Source organism: Zalophus californianus, chromosome 5 (assembly GCF_009762305.2).
Source record: "Zalophus californianus isolate mZalCal1 chromosome 5, mZalCal1.pri.v2, whole genome shotgun sequence".
Classification (NCBI taxonomy): domain Eukaryota; kingdom Metazoa; phylum Chordata; class Mammalia; order Carnivora; family Otariidae; genus Zalophus; species Zalophus californianus.
Window position 1 is genome coordinate 26881352 of NC_045599.1, and position 23601 is coordinate 26904952.

At 52.6% G+C, this 23601-nt stretch overlaps 1 protein-coding gene and 1 pseudogene across 1 annotated transcript in view; both read right to left on the reverse strand.

The window, feature by feature from the left end:
* FSTL4 (follistatin like 4) overlaps positions 1 to 23601 on the reverse strand; it is a 403664-nt gene that overhangs the window by 191474 nt on the left and 188589 nt on the right. Inside the window, exon 4 of the mRNA XM_027607114.2 lies at positions 17483 to 17731. Coding sequence (XP_027462915.1) covers positions 17483 to 17731 — 249 coding nt within the window. The remainder of the gene's footprint in view (positions 1 to 17482; positions 17732 to 23601) is intronic.
* Positions 20208 to 20990, reverse strand: LOC113929893 (annotated as a pseudogene).

Genomic DNA, 23601 nt, shown 5'->3' on the forward strand with positions numbered 1-23601 from the left:
AGGGGCAAGTCCACCCTCACTGGGGTGCCGGGCGTTCATTACTGCCGCACAACCCTATGGGCCTCTGGGGCCTTGACTTCCTCCTCACGACGGGCGAGCAGTTCCCACCTACCCACCCGCGAGACTGTTCTCCTCAGCACCCACTCCGCCCACTTTAAACTCGAGGCAAGAACACTGAGAAACAGCTCCTTTGTTTGTGAGTTAGTCACGTAATTCCTGATGCAGACCTGTGATTGAAACATGGGGAAGGGGGACTCCTCCAACACAAGACAAACCTGCGAGCTCAGAGAGTGGACACGGTTCGCACAACCTTGAGAAGTCCGAGGGGAGGGGTGCCATCCCCTGCCTCGCACCTGGGGCCCATGTCCAGGGCAGCATGGATGCATACTCACTATTTCTTTTTTTTTTTTTAATTTTTTATTGTTATGTTAATCACCATATATTACATAATTTGTTTTGGTGTACTGTTCCATGATTCATTGTTTGTGCATAACACCCAGTGCTCCACGCAGAATGTGCCCTCTTTAATACCCATCACCAGGCTAACCCATCCCCCCACCCCCGTCCCCTCTAGAACCCTCAGTTTGTTTTTCAAAGTCCATCGTCTCTCCTGGTTCGTCTCCCCCTCTGACTTACTCCCCTTCATTCTTCCTCTCCTGCTATCTTCTTCTTTTTCTTTTTTCTTAAAATATGTTGCGTTCATACTCACTATTTCAACCGAGTCTCACGTTAGAGAGACTGGTTAAGTCGTCAAAAAGTCAAAACTAGTGGTGTGGGCCACACAGCAAATACTTGCAGTTCCCTGAGAAACAGGTTGTGTGTCAGCCACTGTTTCAGCTATGTGTGGGCACACTGGAGGCAGGCCTCTGGGGGGAGTACAGGGAGGGGAGAGGCTGGGGGGTAGGCAGTCGGATATGCCGTTGGCTTCCCCCACTCCTACCCAGCTTCCTGCTTCAGCTAGATCGGGCCGTGCTGACACCTTACTCCTCGGCCCCTTCAGAAACGAACCTTACTGTGGGCCGACCACCTCCTCCCGGAGGAGCAAGCCCAGCCCCCGCTGACTCAGCCCTACCTGGGCTTACCACGACCCCCAGTCCCAGCCCCTCTTGTGGCCCGCATCCTGTACTCCTTCTTCCTGGCCACCCCTGGATTCTAGGCCCCCCAGGCTCCTACGGGGTCTTGCCAGACACTGCTGGGATGGGGAGGAGAGCTGCCTTCTCCTGGACCCTGGACAAGGCTTGCCTGGCACAGCCCCTCTTGCCAAAATTCTCCTGGGTCCTCAGATGCCCAGCCTTGCCTTCTGGCTCTGAGGTACCCTGGGGGAAAACCCCAACCACAGAGTCTCTGTGGTGGCAGGATTGGGGAGGGAAACCCGTCTGAAGGACATGTCCTTTCCGGGGTCAGACAGATACTTGTCAAAAGCAAACCTCAGAAATAAAAAAAATAAAAAATAAAAAATAATTTTAAAAAAAGCAAACCTCGGTCCGTTTAAATGACAAGCCAGAGCCCACTTCCCCGGAAGGTGATTTTCTGCAATTAACTTAAGTTGTGGACCTGCCTGTCTGACTGACCAGCGCCCGGGGGCTCTGGGAGAAGACCAGACATCATGTCCCTCGGCGGGGACACTTCAGACATTTGCTCTGTTAATTGGCAGGTGCCTTATTAGGAGGCGGGTCTCCTGCTGGAACCTTTGTTACCGATTTCCAGGAGGAACTACCCGTCTCCTTTTCTCTCTTCCCCACGCTCCAGTCAACCAAGGCTGTTGATCAAATACTCTGATCCCTGTCTCTCTGAATGGCTGAAAGTGTTTGGTTTCCAGACAAAGGTATCTTAGGAACAGAGCCGCCTTAGGATCTGATCAGCAGCCTTTGTAGCCTGCCACCGTCTCCCGCCATTTGTGCATCTTTCTTGGGTCCCGAGAAATCTGACGTCTTGGTTCTCCTTTGATCTTTCTCCCCTCCAGGTTGCATCTTACATCATTTGAGTGTTTCAGTATAATTTCAAGCAGTTACTGTTTAAACAATGAGGCTGTGGAAGAAAATAACTTTACTGGGCCCACAGCCCTTGGTAGGAAGCCCCTTCTCAGGCTGCTGGGTGAGGCAGGTGGGGATCTCCAGGGTCGAGAGTTACTCCCCCACCCCCCTGTGGAACTCCTGGGTGCTCGGTGGGGGGGCTGGTTTGCAACTCAGGGGAGGCAGGTGCAATGACCTCAAGACCCGCCCCCCCTGCCCCCAACCCCCAGGGCAGGGACACAGCCTGAGCCCCAGCATGAAGGATGCACACCTCTGACGGGACATGGTAAGCACTTCCTTCTGGGTCTGCATCCTGCTCTCTAGCTGGGGTGGCAGTGGGTACCCCCTGGCAAAGCGCCAGCACACCCACAGGGCTGTTCAGGGCCCAGCCTGGATGGGACGCTTGGCTCCTGCAGATCAGAGACCCTCGAGCAGGTCTACCCTGTGATGAGCTGTACCATGGGTTAGAGGAGGCCTGGCCAAGTACTGAGCAAGGCATTTAGAACAATCCTGGGGTGAGGAGGCGTCCACTTAGTTGGGCCACAGTGCCCAGAGATGCAATCAAACATTATTTTGGGTGTTTATATCATGGTGTTTTGCATATGATTAACATTTATATTGGTGAACTCTGCATAAAGCAGATTGCCTTCCAGGACGTGGGGTGGGCCTCATTCACTCAGCTGAAGGCCTGAATAGAACAAAAGACAAGCCCTCCCTCGACCAAGATAAATTTTCCAGTAGACGGCCTTCAGACTCCAACAGGAAATTGGCCCCTTCTGGGTCTCTAGGTTGCTGGCCCACTCTTGCAGATTTAGGACTTCCCAGCCTCCGTTACCACGTGAGCCAATTCTTTCTAATAAATCTCTTTACACACACACACACACACACACACACACACACACACACACACACACACACCCTACTGGTTGTGTTTCTCTGGAGAACCTTGACTAATACAGTAGGGATAGGAGGCAGGGCTGACTCTGCCAAACCAAAAAGGTTTGAAAGCCGCTTTAGGCAGGAATGGCTGAGGCCTAGAGGCGTAGGCTCCTTAGGCAAACTGAACTCCTCTCCCCCCAGATGGCCCACAGGGCCTCAGACCCCCAATCCACAACCGAGGGCAAACCCTAACTTTCCTACCACCCCCATGGCTCCCACTCCTGTGTCCCCACCGCAGTGGGAAAGGCACCCATACTCATCCAGCCCAGGAGCAGGGACGTCCCTCCAAACTCTTTCTCCTTCCCCTCCCCTCCCATTCAGTCCCTTGTCTTGTCACATTTACTTTTCCTAAACAGTGCTCAAGTTTGTCCACTCCCCTAAGGCAGCCTTCCGCATCCCTCGGCTACACACAAGGAACACCTCCTCGCCAGGCTCCCTGCCTCCAGGTCCCTCCACCACTGGCCATTCCCACTTTGCCAACACTGTGTGGTCTTTCTAGACACCAGCCAGACTGTTTCAAGCCCGAGAGTCCCGCCCACAGGAGAGAGCCTGGGCTCCTTAACCTGACTTTTGAGGTCTGGCCCTGGTTTGGCTCTAGTTCCTTCTCAAACTCAGCTCTTGATGCTTTTCTCTGTCTCAAGCTTCATACTGGGGGAAAGCATTGGTTGGCTCGTGACTCCCCATTCTGGATTCACACCCTAACCCTTGGCCTAGAAGGCCCTTTCCCTTCCTCTTTGCTTCACACATTTCTACTTATCATTTAATACTCAGCCAGGATGGTACCTCCTCCAGGAGGCCTCCCTGGTTCCTTCTGTAACAGACTCATCACCCTGGTTTACAGGTTTCTCCACTACGAGCTCCCCAAGGGCAGGGGCCACATCACACTCTTCCTAATCCCCAGCCCCTAAACCAAGCTTGGCACACAGGAAGTGCTCAGCAGTATTTCTCGAATCAACAAAAGACTCAGTTGTTAAAATTTACCAGGCCACGAACAGCCCAGATATAGGAATCCGAGGTTTTTCTAACAAATCATGAAACATAACCTTGACCCACAACATGGGGAGGACAGGACCACCATTTCCCTTGTCCTAGAGTTGTGAACAAACAAGCGGAGTGATGTTCGGGCACAACTTGGTGTTGCTCACGAGGTCCTCTCTCCGATCACACCGGTCCGAGCCCCTTCTGCAGGGCTGCCAGGCTGGGCTGTCCCACTGGCTCCTGGACCCCCAGAACACAACCTGGTCCGTGGGTCAGCCCTAAGCCCATCTGCCTGCTGGCTCCTTGGCTACATACTGCTCCCAGCCAATCCCGACCAAGGGACAGACTGGGTGCTGCTCTGTGTGAGGTCTCCTGCATTTCTGATTTATAAAAATCATCCCCTGGACAGAAGGCATGGCACAATGGAAGGAGCAAAGACAACAAAAGAAGAAAGGTTGTGCAAGAACATCGCTGTTCTGTGGAGGCAAGAGTGGCCAACAGCAAAGCAACAATCAGCGGCAGGTGCAACTAAGTTGCCTTCAGAACAGAGCTGCGAACACAGACACAGACACAGTCCGCCAGGTTGTTGAACAGCCATCACGGAGCGCTCTCAAAGTTAGGTGATTTCCAAGTCTTGTTTTCTTTTATTAACTATAAAAATAATTATACATACAAGAGAGGTAGCAGAGCGAGAGGGACTAAGAGCACATTTTAAACAAGACAGGCGTGAGTCTGAGCGACAGCTCTCTCCTCCTTGGTCTTGGGCAAGTCACAAAACCTTTCTGACCTGTGTCCGCCTCTGCCGGGTCGGGACAGTAACAGTCCTTATCCCGAAGGGCTGTTGTACGACTGAATGGGATGAAGAGTCTACAGTACCCAGCACGGGGCCTGGCATGGAGCATGGGCTTTCTACATGAGTCGTCACCCTGCCCTCTGTTCTCATCCCATCTCCGGTCTCCTAAAAAGCGTGAGATGCGTAACATCACAATAAACGCCACAAATACTGAATTAGATTCGGAGCCAACTGAGTCCCCGTGGAGCTGTACCCGAAGGAAGCCCGGAGGTGCCTCTGCTTGGGGTTATTTCTTCCCCAGCCTTCTAGACAGGCATGTGCAAGGGTGCGTCTGGTTTCCTCTTCACTGTTTCTCTAAATTAGCGTGCGCGCATTTCCCGGCACTGGGCTTTGTCTGCCTTTTCCAGAGATCCCTCTCTTCATTGGGTCTTCCTGATACCCGCACCTGTGTGCCCTGAGATCCACAAGACTTTTTTTAAAATGGAACATTTGTTCTTTTTAAAATTGTTAGGAGTGTTTATTGAGACAAGCCTGGCATGTAAATAAGGTCTTCGTGCTGCTAAAATACGGTGGGGGACAGAGTGGGGACCCGGGCGAGAAGGAAGAGAGGCTGAGGTGGAGACACAGGGAGGAGCACCCCGGAAGAGTGGCAGTCTCTCTTCCTCTGCTGCGGAAGCCGCCTGTCCCCGCTTGTCCCCGCCTGTCTCCTGGCAGGGAGCGGACACTCCCTTTGTTTGCAACGTGCGCACGGCGGCGGTCACGTCACCCAGCCACATGGTGCCGGTCCCTGGGGTCGAAAGACTGGATGTGTGTGAATAGGACGCATGTCATTAAAATGACTGGCTGTGACAATCTTGATGTCTGTGGGAAAGTGACATTCTACCCATTTCCTTTTAGGGGAAGATCACTTGTAGGCAGGTGTTGTCGGATAAGCTGCCTGTGGCCACGGCCCGTAGCAGTGAGGCTGCATTACTTCCAGCCGCTGCTGCCCTCCCCCACACTTGTTGGTCAAGTCCTGTGCTTTCTGCCAGGGTCAAATGGAGCCCTCGTCCCCCAGGAGAGGCCCTTCTCCCCGCTGGAGGGGCCACTGGCACACAGAGACAGAGGAAGCCAGGCTCCAGTTCTCATTTAGCAGCTCAGTAACTGGGCAACTTATTTTGACATGAGTTAATGCCTATAAGGCATCTGGTAGAGGCTAGGAGCCTGGCAGATGCTCCATGAATGGTGGCCATCGTCATGGTGACCCCACCCTTTTCTCCTGTGCATGGCCACCTCCATGGTGGCCCTGGCTGGCCTAGGGGTCTCATCTCTACCTCCACCTCCCAGGAGAGCAGACTTTCTGCTTTCTTGGCTTTTTTCTGGCAACATAGCTCAGCGCTTACTCACTCCTTGCTTGTGGATCAACCACCTATTTCGATGAGAACATGAGAATCAACAGTCCAGGCCACATCGCTGGTGTGCTGACGTGTGCCCTCAGGAAGGGCATCATTGCTCTAGGAGGACACCCTACAGCACGCAGGAGTTCTACTTCTGTTACAGCCCGGGCAAGCTTCCTGGAAGGGGGAGCGGACTCTAGCCACTGTGATGAAGCCACGGAGGCCCAACCTTAGGGTAGGTCACCTCACTCAAGGACTGATCCTACTCGTGGTCTCTGGAAACACCAGCAAAGGGAGGAGCGAAGCCTCCCAGTGCAGCAGGGAACAGCCTGGGACACTTGTTTGGGGCCAGCATTGGGTTCATTCTGGGCAAGAAGGATGGAGTTAATAGAAAATTGCCTAGCTTAATGGATGCATGCTTTTTAACACACTAAGTCAAGAATTATGCAGGATCTGTTAAAATCCCCACAAGGGAGTCAAAGAAATCAGCTGCATTTATCTTCCTCATTTACTCTTTGCCATTTTGGGGTAACCATGTTTAAAAACAATCATTTAGAATCATTTAGACAACCGGTAGAGGCTAGGAACCTGGCACACGCTCCACGAATGGTGGCCATCGTCATGGTGACCCCACCCTTTTCTTCTGTGCATGGCCGCCTCCACGGAAGGAATCCCTCCCTCACCTCTAGGCTGTAAGTACCATGACTTTCCTCTTTCCCAAATTTGATGTGTCCCTAGATTGGTAGGGGTTCATCTTTTGGTATCTTTTTTTCCCAGCCAAGAATACATGGGTGGTCTGTTATCTGAGCCCCTGCCCATCAGAGAATCCTTTCTGTTGTTTCCACACAGGGATCATCATCTGAGGACTGCAGAATTACCACTTCAAAACTCTACAGATGGTCTTCACTGCCTTCTTGCTTCTTAATGTTGCAGAAAAGCCTAAGACCAGTGGGTTTTCTTTTTTCCTTTATAGAAGACCAGGTTTTTCTCTCTGCCTGATCACTTCAAATATATTTGAAAAATTTTTTTGAAATCCTGAAATTTTAGCAGTTACATTTGGACTTATTTTAGGAATCTTTCAGCTCAGGGCGATTTAAGAAACAATCTTTCTTCACTTACCGTGTCCCTTTGATTTGCTCGGGGGTCCTTAAGATGACCGATGGCCGAGAGCTAAACTTTCATCCCTGTCCTACCTATTTATCATCTTCTCTCACATTATTATTATTATTCTTTACCTTTTTCTTCCCTTTTTTCCTATGTATTCTGGGAAAGGTTTTCAAGTTCGTTCTCCCTGCGGGGGAGTGGTTGTTTGATTTCTGCATTGTTAATCTTGCCCTTCACTGCTTGAGACACAGAAGGCACTTTGGCGACACTATTCCAGATTCCATAAAGTCTTGCCTTACCTCCTCCAGCTTCCATTTCATTTTTGGCTGCGGCTCAGCCAATTTATAATCCCATTTTCATCTCATCTCAGGGTGCACGTTTTCTTGAATTGAGAGCAGAACACAGTTGCTGTCTACCAGGCTTCTGCTCCTGGTCATAATTTCCCCCTTTCTCTGTCTCCCGAGTGAGCTATTTCTCCGCTCCTGTGTGGCAGAAGTCAACTTCTCTTTAATTCTCATTCAGGCTGGTCTGTCCAGCTTTACCTCCGTTTGTCCCAGCCCTGGCAAGACTGTCCAGATTGTTCACGGCCACTGCCCCAAAATGTCATCCCTGGGGGGCTGGGGGGTGGGAGTTATAGCTTCCCTGTAACCAGCACATGCAGCTAAACGGTGGAGAGATGCCCTTGAAAGTCTGGACTTTTGGGCGGAAAGGAGAACTAACAAACTCACTCTGTACATAATGGGGACTATGTGTTGCTGCTCCTCCCTGCTACTGTGTCCACTGCTACTGGGGTCCCTGGATGGCCCCTTTCAACCCCTTTCCTCACTATTCTTCTTTCTGCAGCTTTGCACAGATTTCTTCCTCACGCCCCTTTTCCTGACCACCCCCCCCCACCAAAATCAGGAAAGATCCGGCTACCAGGTGTACCATACCCTCCCTCATGTGTCTCTCATCTAGAGTTCCTGAAACCACTGGATAGGCTTGGAAGGGGAGAATTTAAAAATCTCAGCTACAAGGGCCCACACCGAGCTGGGGATCAAAGAAGTTCTCTGGAGAACCCCCACAAGAAAGACCTTGGCTTTGTTATATTTCAGTGGAAATATAAATTAATTGCTGAGCCACACAACATGGAGGGGGAGGGAGGAGTCAGAGGTGGGAGGCAGGGAGGGATGGAGAGAGAGAGGGAGGGAGAGAACGCGGTGCGGGGGGGGGGGGGGACGTCAGAGAACTCAGTCCGGCAGAATGAGTGGGGCGCACCGGAGCTCACAGAGGTGCTTGCTGGACGTCTGCGGACCAGGCCTGCAGATCACACCCCTGCAATCAAAAGGGGCGGGGAGGGACTAAAAGACAAGAAGACGGTACAGAAGTTCCTGAAGGAAGACAAGTCAGCAGATGGGCCTGCCACGTCCCTGGATGTACCCCTCCTTCAGCTACAAAGGGAAATGCACCACTCAGACCCCTTGCTTCTAATAAGTGGGCAGAATTCATTGTGTCTGATGATTTTAATTTCCTGGCAGGAAAGCAATTTTACTAGTTTCATTTAGAGGAGCTTTTCCAAAGTAGTTTCACTCTGATTACCTTCACTATGAGTGATCAAAATGCATCAAAGCAGAAGTGAACACAAGAAGAAGAAAGGCAGAGGGCAGGACTTGCCAGGACGAGGGACCCAAACTCTGAGGTCGTTGCGAAGCTCCGTCTGCCCTCATGAGCTTCCCTCATTCGTGTTCTAGACATGGCTCTCCCACAGCACCTGGCAAAAGGCGGGGTGCCGGTTCACTCCCCATAGGAACCATGGGCGGTTCCCCAGGCCCCAGGATGCTGCAGAGGGCTGGGCCGCAGGTTTCCCTAGCTCGGTCTCCTGGCTCTCCTGGCTGAGGACTCAACTCCACAGGCCCAGTGTCGGATCATTTGGTGCGGGCACGCACTCGGTGAGCCCGCTCTGGGATGTTTAGCCACGCACACGCTCTCTGCTGATGGAGATGAGCAGTCATCCCCCTCTCCCTGGGTCGCTGTGCGCATCCGCTGCCCAACTCCCTTGGTTTATTTCAGTTAATGTGATGCAATGATAAGCACTCCTCCCTTTCTTGGAGAAAGAAAAAAAAAATGGCCCAAATCAGGCCAAAGCTTCCCTGTTCAGAAGAGCAGGCAGAGAGTCTGGACATCCATGCCAGCCGCAGGGGCTGAGGGTGAGGCAGGGAGGGTAGAGAGCCCAGAAAAGGCGGGCCCCCAAGCTTCTGCTCAGCTCCTGCACCATCCTCCCTGCCATGGGCCCCCTCAGCAACTTCCATCCATGGCAAGAGAAGAACTGGAAAGGGATTCCTCGTGTACAGAAGAGCATGTAAGCCCTTTCCCTCAGCCTGTGAGGAAGCAGAAAACACTTGCAGGTGGGGGCCCAGAGTCGACATATTTGAGTTGTGGCTGGGCTGACAGCTGCAGAGTTTGTCACACAGATAATTAGATAAACTACTTGAGTACAGAGATTCAATATGCGGTGTCATTTAGCGGCTGCTACACGGGGCCTTGATCTTAATTGAAGGCGCAATAGGGGAGAACCTTAAAGAAGTCCCAAATCAGCTTCTTCTTGCTCCAGTAATTAAACATCGGACGCCTGATCATCAGCCAAAGCCTCCCAAGCATTGGCCATGGGCTCCACGATGTGGTTCTAAGCAGCCGGAGCTAATGGCACCCTTCTTTCCATGCAGGGCCTTCCTCAAGCAGCCGGCTGGAGGGAAGCTGGGAGAACATGAGGTTCCATGTCACCCCCTCTTCTGCCTCCTTCCGCCCCTCCTTTCCTTGCGTTCCCTCAACGCCCATGAGGCCCAGCCTCCCCTCCCACCACAGAGAATCCAACATGCCTTTGAGCAGGGTCTTCCTTACAAATCCACCCCGTCCTCTGCTGGGGCTCTCTGACGCACGTGGCACAGAGGACCTCTAACTAGCACTTCCCGTGCTCCCACTCGGGGACCTCGAAGGGACTGCACATACCCTATTTAACACATAATCATCAATTTGAGCGTTCATCCAAAAAAATGAATGGAACATTCCCAGGTACTAGGGCTAGAAAGATAAATCACATTTCTTTACTCATAAGGACACCCAGGACCTTGGGAAGAGCAGCGAGCTGACAGGAAGTTATAACAGAAGGAGGATGCCACTTGTAGAAGTTCTGACAGCATCTTGGTCAGCTTGGGGCTCATAGGCAATCCCCTGGCCCTGCGGGTTTAACTCAGGGGAAGAAGGACCGTGGAGATGCTTGGCAGCCCCTGGACAGATCTTTTCCAGCCCGAGCACACCCCACACAGCTTCCTAGGGTGGTGATGAACGGGACGGTGCCTCAAGGCCATCCATTGGTGGGCATGGCAGAATAATTAGAAAGGCCACATGGGATAGTGGTTAGCAGCTTGGGCTTCCCATGGCCAACGAGGCCCCTCTGACTGACACTCGGACCTCTCTGGCCTTCCTCGCTCTGCTTCAGTTACCCTGGCCTCCTTGTTGATCCCCAAACACGCCAGGGGAGCTCTCATCTCAGGGTCTTTGCACCTGCTACTCCTTCCCCAGATATTCAAGTAGGTCACTCCCTTACCTCCCAACCTCCTCCAGGTATTGGCTCAAATGCCTCTTCTCCTACAGGAAACTCTTGCCAACCCCGGTGCCTGCTTTATTCTCCTCCATGGCACTTGTCATTGGCTAAGACACTTTATCTCTTATGTACAACAAGAGATTGCACGTGCCATCAGGGCAGGAATCATCCATTTTGTGCACTGCTCTATCCCCAGTGCCTGGAACAGACCTGACTCACAGGAGGTGTCTGTTTGCTGAATGAATGGATGGAAGGGTTAAGGCAGGGGAGTGCCATGGTCAAGGTTACCCCTTGGAAAACTCGCTCTTAAGGCCATATAGAAGGTGGGTTTGAGGAAGTATCTGGCCAGGAGCTAGGAGAACAGCTAGGGGGTCACAGAGGTCGCGCAGGTGAATGATGATGATGGGATGGTTGTGTGTGGTAGCAGAAGAGGTACAGAAGAGGAGGCGGTTATAGCAATTATTAGGAAGTAAACTTGGCGGGATTTTACGGTGTGGGGGTTCAGCTGCAAGGAGGCATCAGTCTCATGGGGTCCGGTCTCCTGGGGTGTGGAGAGGTTGCCATCACCGAGACAGACACCGTGTGAGGAACAAGGATGTCAGGGACAGAGGGAGCAGAGAGGTGGAGAGTTCATTCAGGACGCACTGAATTTGAGGTGGTTGTGGGCCTTTGGGGAGAGGGACCTGGGACTGAAATGTGGAGGAGAGGCCGGGGTGAAGATATAGCTGGGTCTTCTTTGCACATGGCAGGCATGGTGCAAAGGAATCAGAGGAGGGCTGAGGGGGGCCTGGGGAGAACTCACGTGTAGAAAGCTAGTGGGGAAGGGGGAGCCCACGACCAATCACAGGACCAAGAGTGGGGGCTGCCCCAAGACTGCTTGCTGCGGGGCGGAGGCAGCAAGAGCAGGTGGAAAGTGCGACCTGGACGTGGCATCTGGGATATGCCAATCTTCATGGGGATGGGAGCCAGTGGGGACCCTGGCGGGCAGAGTGTGGGGGACCGGGGCAGTGGAGGCACCCAGCGTGGGCAGTGCCTGGGGTCAGAGGGAGAGGAGGGAGGACACCTAGAGGGGTGTGGGGCTACAAGGAGACACACAGAGCTGACTGAGGAGGGATGTCAGGAAAGGGCAGGAAACAATGTGGGGGCCTCAGAGGCTGGGCGTGTTTACATAAGCAAAATCAGCGCGGTGCCAGGCTTTCTCATCTCAGTAACTTATTAGCAATTTTTAATTACTGGGATGTAATTAATTCATCCAAAGTACAGCCGTTCTGTGAAGCACACCACACATGCTACACTGATAACATTCTTGCACGTTTGTGAGGTGCTCACACCAAGATGTTGTCTTGCATAAAACCTAGAGGAATTAAGGGAAGAACACACATTTGTTTGAAGCCATGTTTCTCTTGGTGGGGGAAGCAGATACTAGAAATAGAAAGGAGATGACTGAGCTCTGAGGGCCACTGCCCTGGGGGCTGCTGGTCAACCTGCAGCTCAGTACCGCCCCGCCCCCACCAGTTGCTTATACACTGGTGAGGGCAGGCTCCGAAACAGGGGACAGTCCATGAAGATCGCCGCTGGTCCTTGAGGTCTTGGGGGTGTCTCTGTCTAGAGCGGCCCCCACATGCTGGCCCAGAGAGTGGGAGTGCCAGGGACTGGAGGTGGACCCTCCTTATGGCTGTCCATTCCAGGAGGTCAGGCCTGGAGTCCTGATCATACGGGTGTCCTCAGGTCTAGCACAGCCTTGGCACCTGGGGGACATTCAATAATGCTTGTGAAGCTGGGCGACTTGGCAGAGAATGGTCACACCCTCCTCTGTGGAGTTCAAAATGAAGGCCAGGAAGGGCACTGAGTGCACAGAGATTGCTGGGCAGGGCTGGAGGAGCAGCTGCGGCCTCTGGACAGATTGTGGATGAGGCCAGGAATAGGGGGCAATTTGAAGAAATTCGAAAAAGGAAAGGGGCTTTGGAGAGAAAGTGGAGGCCGGTGGCAAAAAGCCAGACCTGCTAGAAGGGCCTTCAGGTTGGTCTTAGCGGCTCTGCTGTTTTGTCCTGGGGCTCTTCCAGCAGCCTCTGAGTGAACCTGAGCTCCTATTCCTTCCTCACTGGGGAGAGAGTGGTCCGGTGTTGGTAAGTCCAGAGGCCCTGTCAGTTTGGGATGACTGAGCCAGCTTTCCCGGGGCGGTTCCCAACTGGGCTTCTTGCTGACCTGGAGAGCAGGCCCCCGCCGAGGAGCTCCCAGGCCTTTCTCACCGACCAAGGCTCCTGAGCCCTCCACCTCTGCACTGGGAGGTCTCCGGGGGAGAAGGAGAAAACAGCTGAACATGCCTTGCTGGGATGAACAGTTCCAGAGCTGTGGGTTCTTCTCAAGGGCAGGCTGCAGAGGCAGGGCCTGTGTAACCTGGACTAGGTACCAGCCCTCTCTGGGACCCAGGGTCCCTGTCTGGGGAATGGGAAAGTTGGACTGGTTCATCAGACACACAGTCAGCTTGGGGACAAACGGCCTAGCCTGGCGTGCAGGCCTTTCTCAGCTCACCTTCCCCAAGGGCCTGCATTTACCCAGTGTGGACCCACACTCCCCAGGATCTGCATTTTAGGCGCTTGCTCTTCTCTGAGTCTGTAGGAACCCCATGCCTGCATCCCTAAGGACCACTCTCCCGCCCTTACTCACCCTGGGAGATGCATCTCACTGTCTCTTCCCTGGACATGCCCTTTCTCATCCTCAGGCAGACGAATCCCTCCCTAAGGCTCAACTGGCAGTTCCCAAGAGCCTTTCATGCATTCCAGAAACTTCCTCTAGACTCAAAATCAGGGGCTATTGGAATCTCCTTTCACATCTCTACTGACTTGCTAGGTGAACTTAAATGACTTGTTACATCTCTTTCTAAAACAGCAAGGCAGCTGGAGAAGGTGAGTTTAGACTGTCCACTTGGTGATCAAATTCTAGCCGTTCATTAAATAAACGTGCAGCACCAACGATCTTCTTTCTCTTTGTTCAGAAGAGCAACCACCACCCTGAGTTCTTAGCTCACACACAGTGCTGCCCACGGGCAGATGTCTTAAGGCCTCTTGCATTTGCCCCTCAGCTGTGTCCTGATGTTTGCAACGGCATCACCACTGTCCTGAGTGCTGCTGACACTGCTTAGAGAGGTGAGCTCACTGCGTGCCAGCCACTCCTTATGTCGTGCCCGCAGCACGCACGCTGTGACGTAGGCGCTGCCATTATTCACGTTCCATAGAAGGGGTAAGTGAGGAACAGAGAGCTTACGTGCCCTGTCCCAGGAGGGGTGGTATGGCCCATGACTGATCTCAAGCCGTACCCGTGAGCCTGGGCCACATTGCCCCCTCCCCCTGCACCTCCCAGGAGGCCCGCTCCTGCCCGTGATGCTCACAGAGGCCTCAGCACCTCCCTGGCTGCAGGGACCTGCTCCGCCAGAGTTAAACCAAAGGCTGGGCCCACAGCTGGGGATGTGAGTAGCGCTCTCTCGCAGGGCAGGAAAGACTTGCAGAAGTATGGACATGCCCTGAAGGTGTGAGACCTGATTTAAATTCCAAAGCAATAACATTAAAAAAAAAAAAAGTAACAACAACAATAAAAGCAGTCTCTTTGGCAGCAAGACCTATCTGTTCTGCCTTGCAACAAAAGGTTTGGTTTTTCCTCCCCTGTGTAGGTGGGAGGAAAAGAGATTTGTTAGTGAGCCTGTAGTGTGTTTCATTTTTTGGTTAAAATGGAAATTATTTCCTCTGATTTCATGAGCCTGGAAACTCTCCTCTGAAGCACCAAAGTGCCCCTAAAAACACCATGCAGGCCAAGGAATCTTTAGATCCATTTAGAACTGTCGCCCTAACAGCCTTCTTTCTTCCATAATTTCACGGTTTGTTTGGAAAACTGCCCAACTATGACACTGTATCATCTGGGATAATACAAGCCTGGTGTGGTGAGTGATGGCTGAAAGCAAGCTTGTCTTCACACACAGCGCAGGAGATACAGCGTGAATTCAAAACCGAGACAGAAAAACAATTTTAAAAGTGCCAACCAGTACACAAATAGGAACACCACCTCACGACGTAACTTTCCAAACACAAAGTCTATAAGAAGTTAAAGTTACAGAGAATTCCACCCACTGTCTTGGTATTCTCTGGTGGCATTTGGTGCTGAGAACAAATGCGACTTTAATTTGGCCACAGGCAAAAAGAGATCCGACAACCCTACCTCCCTCTGTCCCCCTTAATTTCGGCAGGAGACACCCTGCTGGGGATGGCAGGAGAGCTGGTATCAACAGCTGCAAAGATGAGCTGAAGCAATGCTTTTGAGTTCAGTTTTGCTTTCCTCACAGGCGAATAATCCCTAAATGATGTTATATTTCATTCCGCGTTCACGAGGAATTCCATTGCCATAGCAACCGCAATGTGCTACCACAAGTTTTCTTGAAACTGGGGCTTAGAATATCGCCTCTCCTCCTTGCAGAGCAAGAGGGCTGTGGTCCCCACACAGAGCTCAGGACAACTCCCCCCACCCCCACCAAGGGCCCAGGTCCCAGCCACAGAGGGGGCACTCTGAACTGTGGCCCCTAGAATCTACTACCACACCCTTCCTTCTCTCCACACCTGGCCCCATGAGGACTGTGTCCTAATAGTGACTTCTGGGGGACAAATGAAACCCGAGAATGAAGTCAGAGCTTTTCTTTGTAGAGTCCGGTAGGAAAAGAGAATGGAACACGGGTGAATTTAGAATTACTGCTTGCATGAAAAAAGAAGGTATTTTTCCACTTCCTGTATCAGTAATTCCCTGGAAATAGGGACAAAAGACAAACTGTCATCAGGGGAGCTGAGGAGGGCATTAACTACTGCTATCTTGGGGTGGGGTTGTAGGATATTGTCCTTTACGGCCTCCTTCCTTCTAAGACCTCACTCCCTAGCCCCCTGTCGCTGTTTCCTCCTGCTCCCCGTTGGAAGCATGGCTCTGGTGCAGGTGGGTAAGTGCCCACCCAAAGCCCCCTCCCTAGGGAGGCCTGCCCTCCATCCCTGCCAATGTCCTGCGGTCAGTGAACAGGGCTTCACTGTTTGCCAAACACTCCGGGTGGGGATGCTGGAGGATGGAGGCAGGCGGGCCGTCCCGCCGCCTGGGACTGGAGTTGATCTGAGCAGGAGGCAGTGAAGACTCCTCCGTGGCATCCAGACTCATGGAGCTAGGTCTGCAGAAAGGGGAGCCCTGGTTCCAGGTAAGCGTCTCCAGGACAGCATGAGGACGCGACTCTCAGCACCTTCCTCCCCGACTCCATCTACCAGCAAGCCAGGTGGGCCCCACACCTGCCGGGCAGGGCCCTTGTTCCTGCCTCTGCCTTCCCCACATGACCTGAGTCTCTCTGCTCTAGACCTGAGGCCACACTGGATTGAAAGATGACGGTAGGGGTCATTAATACACAACACTTGTGATGTGCCTGGCACATGCTACATGGTTTCTGTGTAGCCTTTCATTTACTTTATGCCACAGAGCAGGTGGTACTGCCAATAGCAGTACCCAGGCCCAGAGAAGTGGAGTGATGTGCCCAAGGTCACAGAGCTGGGAAGTGGCAGAGCCGGGCTGTACTCTTAGGCTCTCTGGGAGCTGGTGGGGACTGCTGTCCACAGCGTGGGCATTCACAAAATCCGTACAAAGCCTCAATGAATCAGAAGGATTTGGTGGATGAATTCAATGAGCATGAAGCAGAACCGAGCCCTCATCTGCGTGCACCGGCGGCCCCCATCCTCCCCAGCGGTCCCCCATCCCCCCTCACCGAGGCGGCTTTCAGGGTGCTTGTTTTTCCCTTGCATGAAATGAGAAATGCTGTCTGAATAACCGATGGTGAGGGAGGCTGGGCGCACTCTGATGCAGAAATAAAAACCTTTAGAAAGATGCAATTTGGGGGATATTGGAAACCGGAGAACGGAACATCAGTCTATAAAACTCAACACGGCCAATGAAGCTGGAGCAGTTGGTCAAGTGTTTTAGTGCTCATGGGGCCGGGGATCGGCAGACATGAGGCTGGGCAGGGTTTTCAAACCAGGGACATTTTTTCCTGGACTCACTTTGGCCTCATTTCCATAATGTGCCTCATGATTTCTGAAGCACCTCAGCGTGAGCATCATAAGCACAGCCATGAAAGTGTCCAAGACTATTACCATCACGGGAGCAGCCCGGCCCACTGGAGCCTCGCCTGCTCCTGGACACATCCCCCCGACTCCCGCTGCCACAGCACTGCCACAGTGGGAAAGTGGCCCTTCGTGTGGCTGCGGGCGGCACGGGGAACGGCTGTAGGGGCTCAACAGACCTGTGCTCGGCTGCTGAGAACGCCCTGACATCCTGGTCACACCTCCGCAGGCTTGGGGCCTGTTAGGGAGATGCCGGGCCCTGCCCCCTCCGCTCCAGGTGCCCAGGCCCAGGTGATTCCCACGCTCCTTTCCCTCACTGTTGCAGGCACTTGGTGGCTTCCATCCCTTCACTTCCCCTCCCTGTCCTACCCCAAAGGTCTGCCTAGATTCTGCTCCCCAAGCCCCGCCCCCACCCCCGCCGCCACAAAGGCAGGGGTTGCTATCTGGCTGAGGTTCCAGCCTTCCTTTACATGTTCAACCTGCAGCCTCAGCACCTGGGCCATTTGTCAAAAGGGCATCAGAAGATCCATCCCCAAACCCAAAAGCATAGGGGCAAGGAAGCAACTTCCTACCTTTAAGGAAACAGTCCTTGCTGTGGACAACGACGATCTTTCTCTCCAGCAGGCAGGCGGCTCGGTGGAGCTCACAGTGATTCTCATAAAACCTCCCATCGGAGCCACACACGGGCATGTAGCTGGGCCTACATGCCTCCAGGCACCGGCATTCGGGCTCCCCTGTCTCTCTGCTGAGCATGCACCTGCTCCCGCGGCTGCAGAACTTCTTCCCACAGGAGGCTGGCAGCCCATCGTGGCCAGAAAGTCCTGCCAAACACACAAAACAGAGGGTCAGCTGCAAGCATTTGGTGGTGGCAGTCAAGGGCTTCCTTTGTGGTTCCATTTGCCGGTGAAGCCAAGGCCTTGGGGCTTGGTGTGCCCAAAAGAGTCTTTGCCCTACCAACAGGAGATGGCCATGGGTGCCAAAAGCAGCACCCTGCTGTACAGGGTTCAGGTTTTATGGTTGGCTCACACCAAACATCTCGGGCACAGCCCCTCCCCCACCCGCCCATCCTGGGAGGGAAGAGTAGCCAGGGGACCACATGGAGGTAGCACAGTGCCAATGGACCGTGCTGAGTGAGAGGAGGATGGCTTGCCAAAAGGCAGGGCTCGAGCCATGGCTCCCATAACTGCACTGGAGGGACAGACCTGATGGGAGGAGGAGTTTTGTACAGGGGCGGGGTGGGAAAGGTAAGGATGCCAAGGTGTGATTCTAGGAGACATACAGCGCCAAGCTGAGGAAGTGTGGTCAGATATGTTAGGCAGTGGGGAGCAATGGCGGAAGCTAGGGAATCAGTGTGGAGTAAGAAAGGAGAAAGCGGTACTCTAAGTGTTCAGGATGGCGGTGGCCACGGCAGGGACGCTTTTGAGCTTGACGCTGTTCTCTGGGGAGAATGTGGTTCTCCAGGATACACACCACCGGTGGTGGGACCAGTAGCCCTTCTCTACTGCCCAGCCCTTTCTAGCACGAAGCAGGAAGCTACAGCCGTGGGAGGGAGGCTGAGACCCTGGGAATAGCTGCTGCCACGCTCCTGGGTGTTCCCTGCACCCAACACACGTGCACAATGGTGTGAGGCGGTGGTGCCCAGAACTCACACTCCCACGTGGGCAGGGTGGCCAGGAGAGTGTCTTATTGCTGGAAGGGCCCGCTTACAGGAAAGGCCCAGGAAGCACCCCAAAACGACATTCCACTCCGCTGGGGGAGTCCAGAAAATGCAGTATTAATGGCAGCAAACACAAGTCGAGAATAAGAAAGGGATATCAAAATACAAATAATGAAAACACGAATGCAGATTTTATGGCCACGGAAGTCTTTGCTTTTAAGTTTTAATTATATCTTCTTCACAATACTCAAGCGAGACAGAATGGCCCCGGTGGTCAACACTGAACATTTGGCCCCAGCTCCGATCTCATGGGATTAAAATGTTTGGGGGGAGAAAACAACCTTCTTTTTCTTGTTTTTGGTTACGCCTGCTTTTCATCATTCTAGATTTGAAAGGAAAAAAATCAGTTATCGATAGATTAACTGCTTAATTCAATAATTCATTTAAATTCTTCCAGCCTTGGCAAGTTAAGAAATATTGACTTTTTCCTGAATCATAATAAACTAGAAGGTCAAACTATTTTTTTTTTTTTTTGTCTTCACTTATCTTTACTGGAGAAAAATAGTAAAACAGGATTATAATGGTGGGTTATACAGAAATACTTACAAATGACATAGAGTTGCCATGTATTAAGTCAACAGAACATTTTAAACGGTAGATTTTCCTTTTTTTGCTATAGTTTTCACACCTTTATGAATAAAATGCAAAGAGTGGCAATGGGAAAGTGAACGAAGCTTTGGCCTTGAATTCAAATAGACTCGGGTTCAGACCCCAGATATTTACTTTGCTTCTTTGAGCTTCAGTTTTGTCACGAATAAAACAGGAATCCTAACGCCTACCTTTTAGGGGTACTGAGAGAGTTAAATATATCATTAATAAAAGTCCTACATTGTACCTGAATATCATAGGTACTCAATAAATGGCAAGTTGTGTCATTAACACCAACAACAAAAAAACCCAAAAAAACAAATTGACACAAATAAGGAGATTAAATCCGGCAATTTAATCACTGGTTGTCCTTGTCTTAAAATCTCCAAGTTCTGATTGCGTAGTAGAAGCCCTTCCTCGTGACTTCCTCCAGCTGGGAAAGAGGAGAATACCGCCTCAAGAAAGGGGAGGGTAAGACAGACGATGAGTTCCCAGAGAAAGGAAGAGAAAATAGAATACTTCCTCCAGAAAAGAAGAAGGGGAGGAAGGAGGGCATGAGGTCTGACTTGATGGTCCTGACTACACCCTCAAGAATGAAAACCCGATAAACAATGGCAAAACCTGAAAGCAGAGGAGCTTCAGGAGTTTGCCCTGCTTCCTGTTCAGCATTCTAGGAGGAGACAACTTGCAAGACAACCACCCCCAGCACAGGACTACTACAGAGTAAAATGGTGGCATGGTGTGAGCAGGCCAAAGAAGGTTCTGTGATGGCAGGCCCCAAACTTTCTTGGCTCTTGGGCAGGAGGCTCTTGTATCCAGGTATTCCTTTGTAATCCCAGTGGGATATGTAGACGGTTGCTGTTGAGAGTGAGAAGCCATTGGGGCCATTGTGAGATGATCCCAGGAAAGGTGCTGCAGAGCAGACAGGCTAAGCCAGGGCTCAGAGGGCAGACGTGGCTGAGATGCGAGGAACTGCAATGCTTAAACAGGTTCTAGGAGGTGGAATCTGAACCTTCTGAGCTGTCTGGACATCAGTGCTCTCCTCGGACTCGCTGGGTTCCTTGCTGTCACTGCCACTATCATCAGCGGCGGGGTTCTCCTCCTTCTGACCATCCTCTTCGGAACTAGGAAGTGGGCTTCCCTGGGTTTCCTGGTTTTCCCTGGAGCCCAGCACCACAAACCTGCCCTTCTTCAGCTCCAGCTGCCTTAGCTCATCTGCCATCGGTGAGAGATCCCGTTTCATGGCATAGGCATCTTCGCCATCTGCATAGTATCTGGGTTCCACCTCACTAACCTGAAAGTTGAGGGTGTTAGAATAGAGGTGCAAAGCTGCGCGGTTACTCTTCCTGACGTGCAGGGACACGTACTTGGCGCTAAAGTTCTCTATCATGGCCCGGGAGGCCTGGCCCATCCGCGTCTGGGCCAGGCCGAGGCGCCGGTGTGAACGCTTCACCGCCAGCGAGGTGATATGTCCATGGGGGACGTCATCTGGGTCCTCCTCCATTTTGGCCAGGACGTAGCCCACAGTCTTCCCGCCCTCGTCCTCAGCAATGTAAGAAAGCTGCGGACAGGAAAGGCCATGGTAGAAATAGTATTTCATCCGGTAGTTCTCGGGAAGGCAGAGAAGGTTGCAGTGTTGCATGTTAATCAGGTCATCTGGCTGAGCATTGCAGATGTTCATAATGGCGGCGGGTAGCAAATGGGGTCGGATGGTGGTGACCGGGAAAGAGGCTGCCACCAAGCACAAGAGTCACTTTTTGCCTAGAGGACTTGGTCCAAGGGCGAAGGTCAAACTATTTCTGAGCAGTGTCGAAGTACGGATCCTAAGCAGGCGTGTGAATCTCCTTTATCCACTTGGCTGACGTTCCACGTGTCACGGCAGAGGCTCGGCGGCATTCATCAGCTCCGGCACACATTTTCCTGTCAAGGTTGAAAGGTGGAGGGGAGCTGAGGTTTCCTGGCAGTGGGAGGCCCTGGGCTGGAGGCCCTCCACCCACGGTGTTGATGGCTACTTTGCTACAGAGTGTGTTTGATTAGCATGACTCTCCTGGGTGGCTGCAAAATGGGTTACCCTGGAAAGCACTGGCGGCTACTAGAAGAAACTAATACAGCTCTTTCCAGCTGACCCAGTTCCAAGTACTCACACCCTGGGGTCTAGCACCTCTCTGAGGTGCTCACTGCCAGCGCAAGTCCGAGCCGAGCCCGCTGCCCCCTCCTCTGAATTCCCTTCCCAAGAATGTCTGCCCCACTCTCTGGATGAGAGAGGCCCTGCAGGTACGGGGCGGGGCCTCTGTCCTCACAGAGCCCTGGACACTCATGCTCAGGGAAGCACAGGAGTTTTAAAAGCTGACCCTCTCAACTCTGATTTGGTACGACTGCTCAAACTTCAGGTTAGAGGCAGAGATGGGGAGGGTAGTGGGGGCCCCATGCCCCCACGGGGGGACCTTTTGAGGGGTACATCTCCCCTTGCCTCCTCTGTCGGAGGGCAGGAGGGAAGCTGGAAAGATGGAGGCACAAACGGGAGACAAAGGTCGATGGAGGTGGGCCTTGTGGGGTAAAGGAGACTAGAATCTGGAGTGGCAGAGTAGGAAGAGACTTCAGAGACCACCTAACTCAGCCTAGGCAGTTAAAGCCAAGCCTGCTTGCAACGGATGGCAGGGCAGAGGGTGGGGGCAGAACCCCTTCCATCCGACCCTTTCTCCTCTCAAGCACCAGCAGGCTCCAATCGCAGTGAGTGCTTCCAAAGACTAGCACTGGATACCAGGCCTCCAGTTCCCACGTATGAGTAGCTCACAGGCATTACTGAGGCCTCCCCCGTAGGCTGTGCCCTGAGGAATCAGTGTTAAGAAAACACTCGGGCCAACCTGTGCTCACAGAAGTTGTCAAGAACACTCAGGTTCTCTCTGACATGGAAATGGGCTGTTGGCAAATATTTGATTTTTTTAATCAAATTATTTGCAATTAAGACAAAAGTACCTGAGCAGCCATGCATCTGCTGCTTTTCCCAGCCTGTGCCCAGCAGGCCCGGGGACAAGCTGAGAACGTCCTGCACAGGGGTGGGCCTGGAATCCCATCCTTGGCCACAGAGACGTGGACCAAGCAGTGGGTTCCTCGCTAAACAAGCCCCTTGTCACTACTTCCTCCTTGTTACTAAAACAGAATGAATTCCCCAGTCCTAGCAGGATGATGATAAGACAGTAATGGGAAAGGTAACCAAGTGAGACCACCAGCAACTGTCTACAGTATTTATGAGGACGACCATGATGCATGAAAAAGATATAATGTGCTTAATTTATAGTCATAAAAAAAGTCATTTACCCAGGTTAGAAACTGATCATCTTACCAAATAAGTGGCTTTTCGACACTAATTAAATTTACTGAATGCAGTCAGAAATGGGAATCGTTACATGAGAGTTATGACGCCAGAGAAACAAGTCCATTTGTACCAGCTGGTGCTAGAGATCCCCTCTGTGACTCAGATCGGGATTCTCGATTTGAACTCACAGACCTGGGCTGCCATCGCCTCCCAGTGACGGGGAGGTGGCCCAGCTTAGCGACAGTGGGAGCTGAGTCCACGGGACTCCGTCGAGGGATCAGACAGAAGAGGTGGGTCCTTCTTTGTTCCCCCATTGCAGGGGGCCCGCTTTCTCATCACTGACCATACCACGTGGCAGTTTCCAAACTCTGACTCAGTCTCCATAACTGGTGCCCTGGCGCAAAGTACATCAGTGAGCATTTCCCTCTGGGGGCTGGTGCCGAGTGGCACATGAGGGGAAGCATGCTAGTTTTCTACTGAGGGATGCTAACTGCTGCAGGCAAGCTTGCCCTGGGCAGCACTCCTGACCGAGACCTTGTCCCCAGCTTGACCACTGAGGAGAGCCCCCTTCTCGTGATGCCATCTTGGGAGGTCCCCACGACTCGTCCAGCAAAGGACTAGGCCTGAAATCCTTATGACCTCATCGCACCCCACCAAGAAACCACACTGAGGTGACGGCTTGGCTCTGAGGCGAGCACCTACTCTGCGGGGCCCAGAGCAGGCCAAGAAGAGTAGGCCGTGGCCAGAGAAAACATGGACAGCACCAAACCCCAGGCGCCCCGCGCTGACAGCCTGCCGGGAACCTGCCGTGAGCCCCAGGCCAGCACAGCGGCAGTCTCTGGCCTTGGTGGCCAGAAGGTCCCTTACAGGAACTGAGTGCCCACCTGTCAGCAGATACTGCCCTTTACAGATGGATTCAATGCTTTATTTTCTGAGCAAAAGCACCTACCCACCGGGGAGCTACAGCACATAGCCTGGGTCATGGTCAGGTTTTTTTAAGGACCTAGAGCTGAGGACTTGCCTTTGGGAGCCCGCTGTGCATACAGAGGTGTTGGATAGGTGGATGTGCC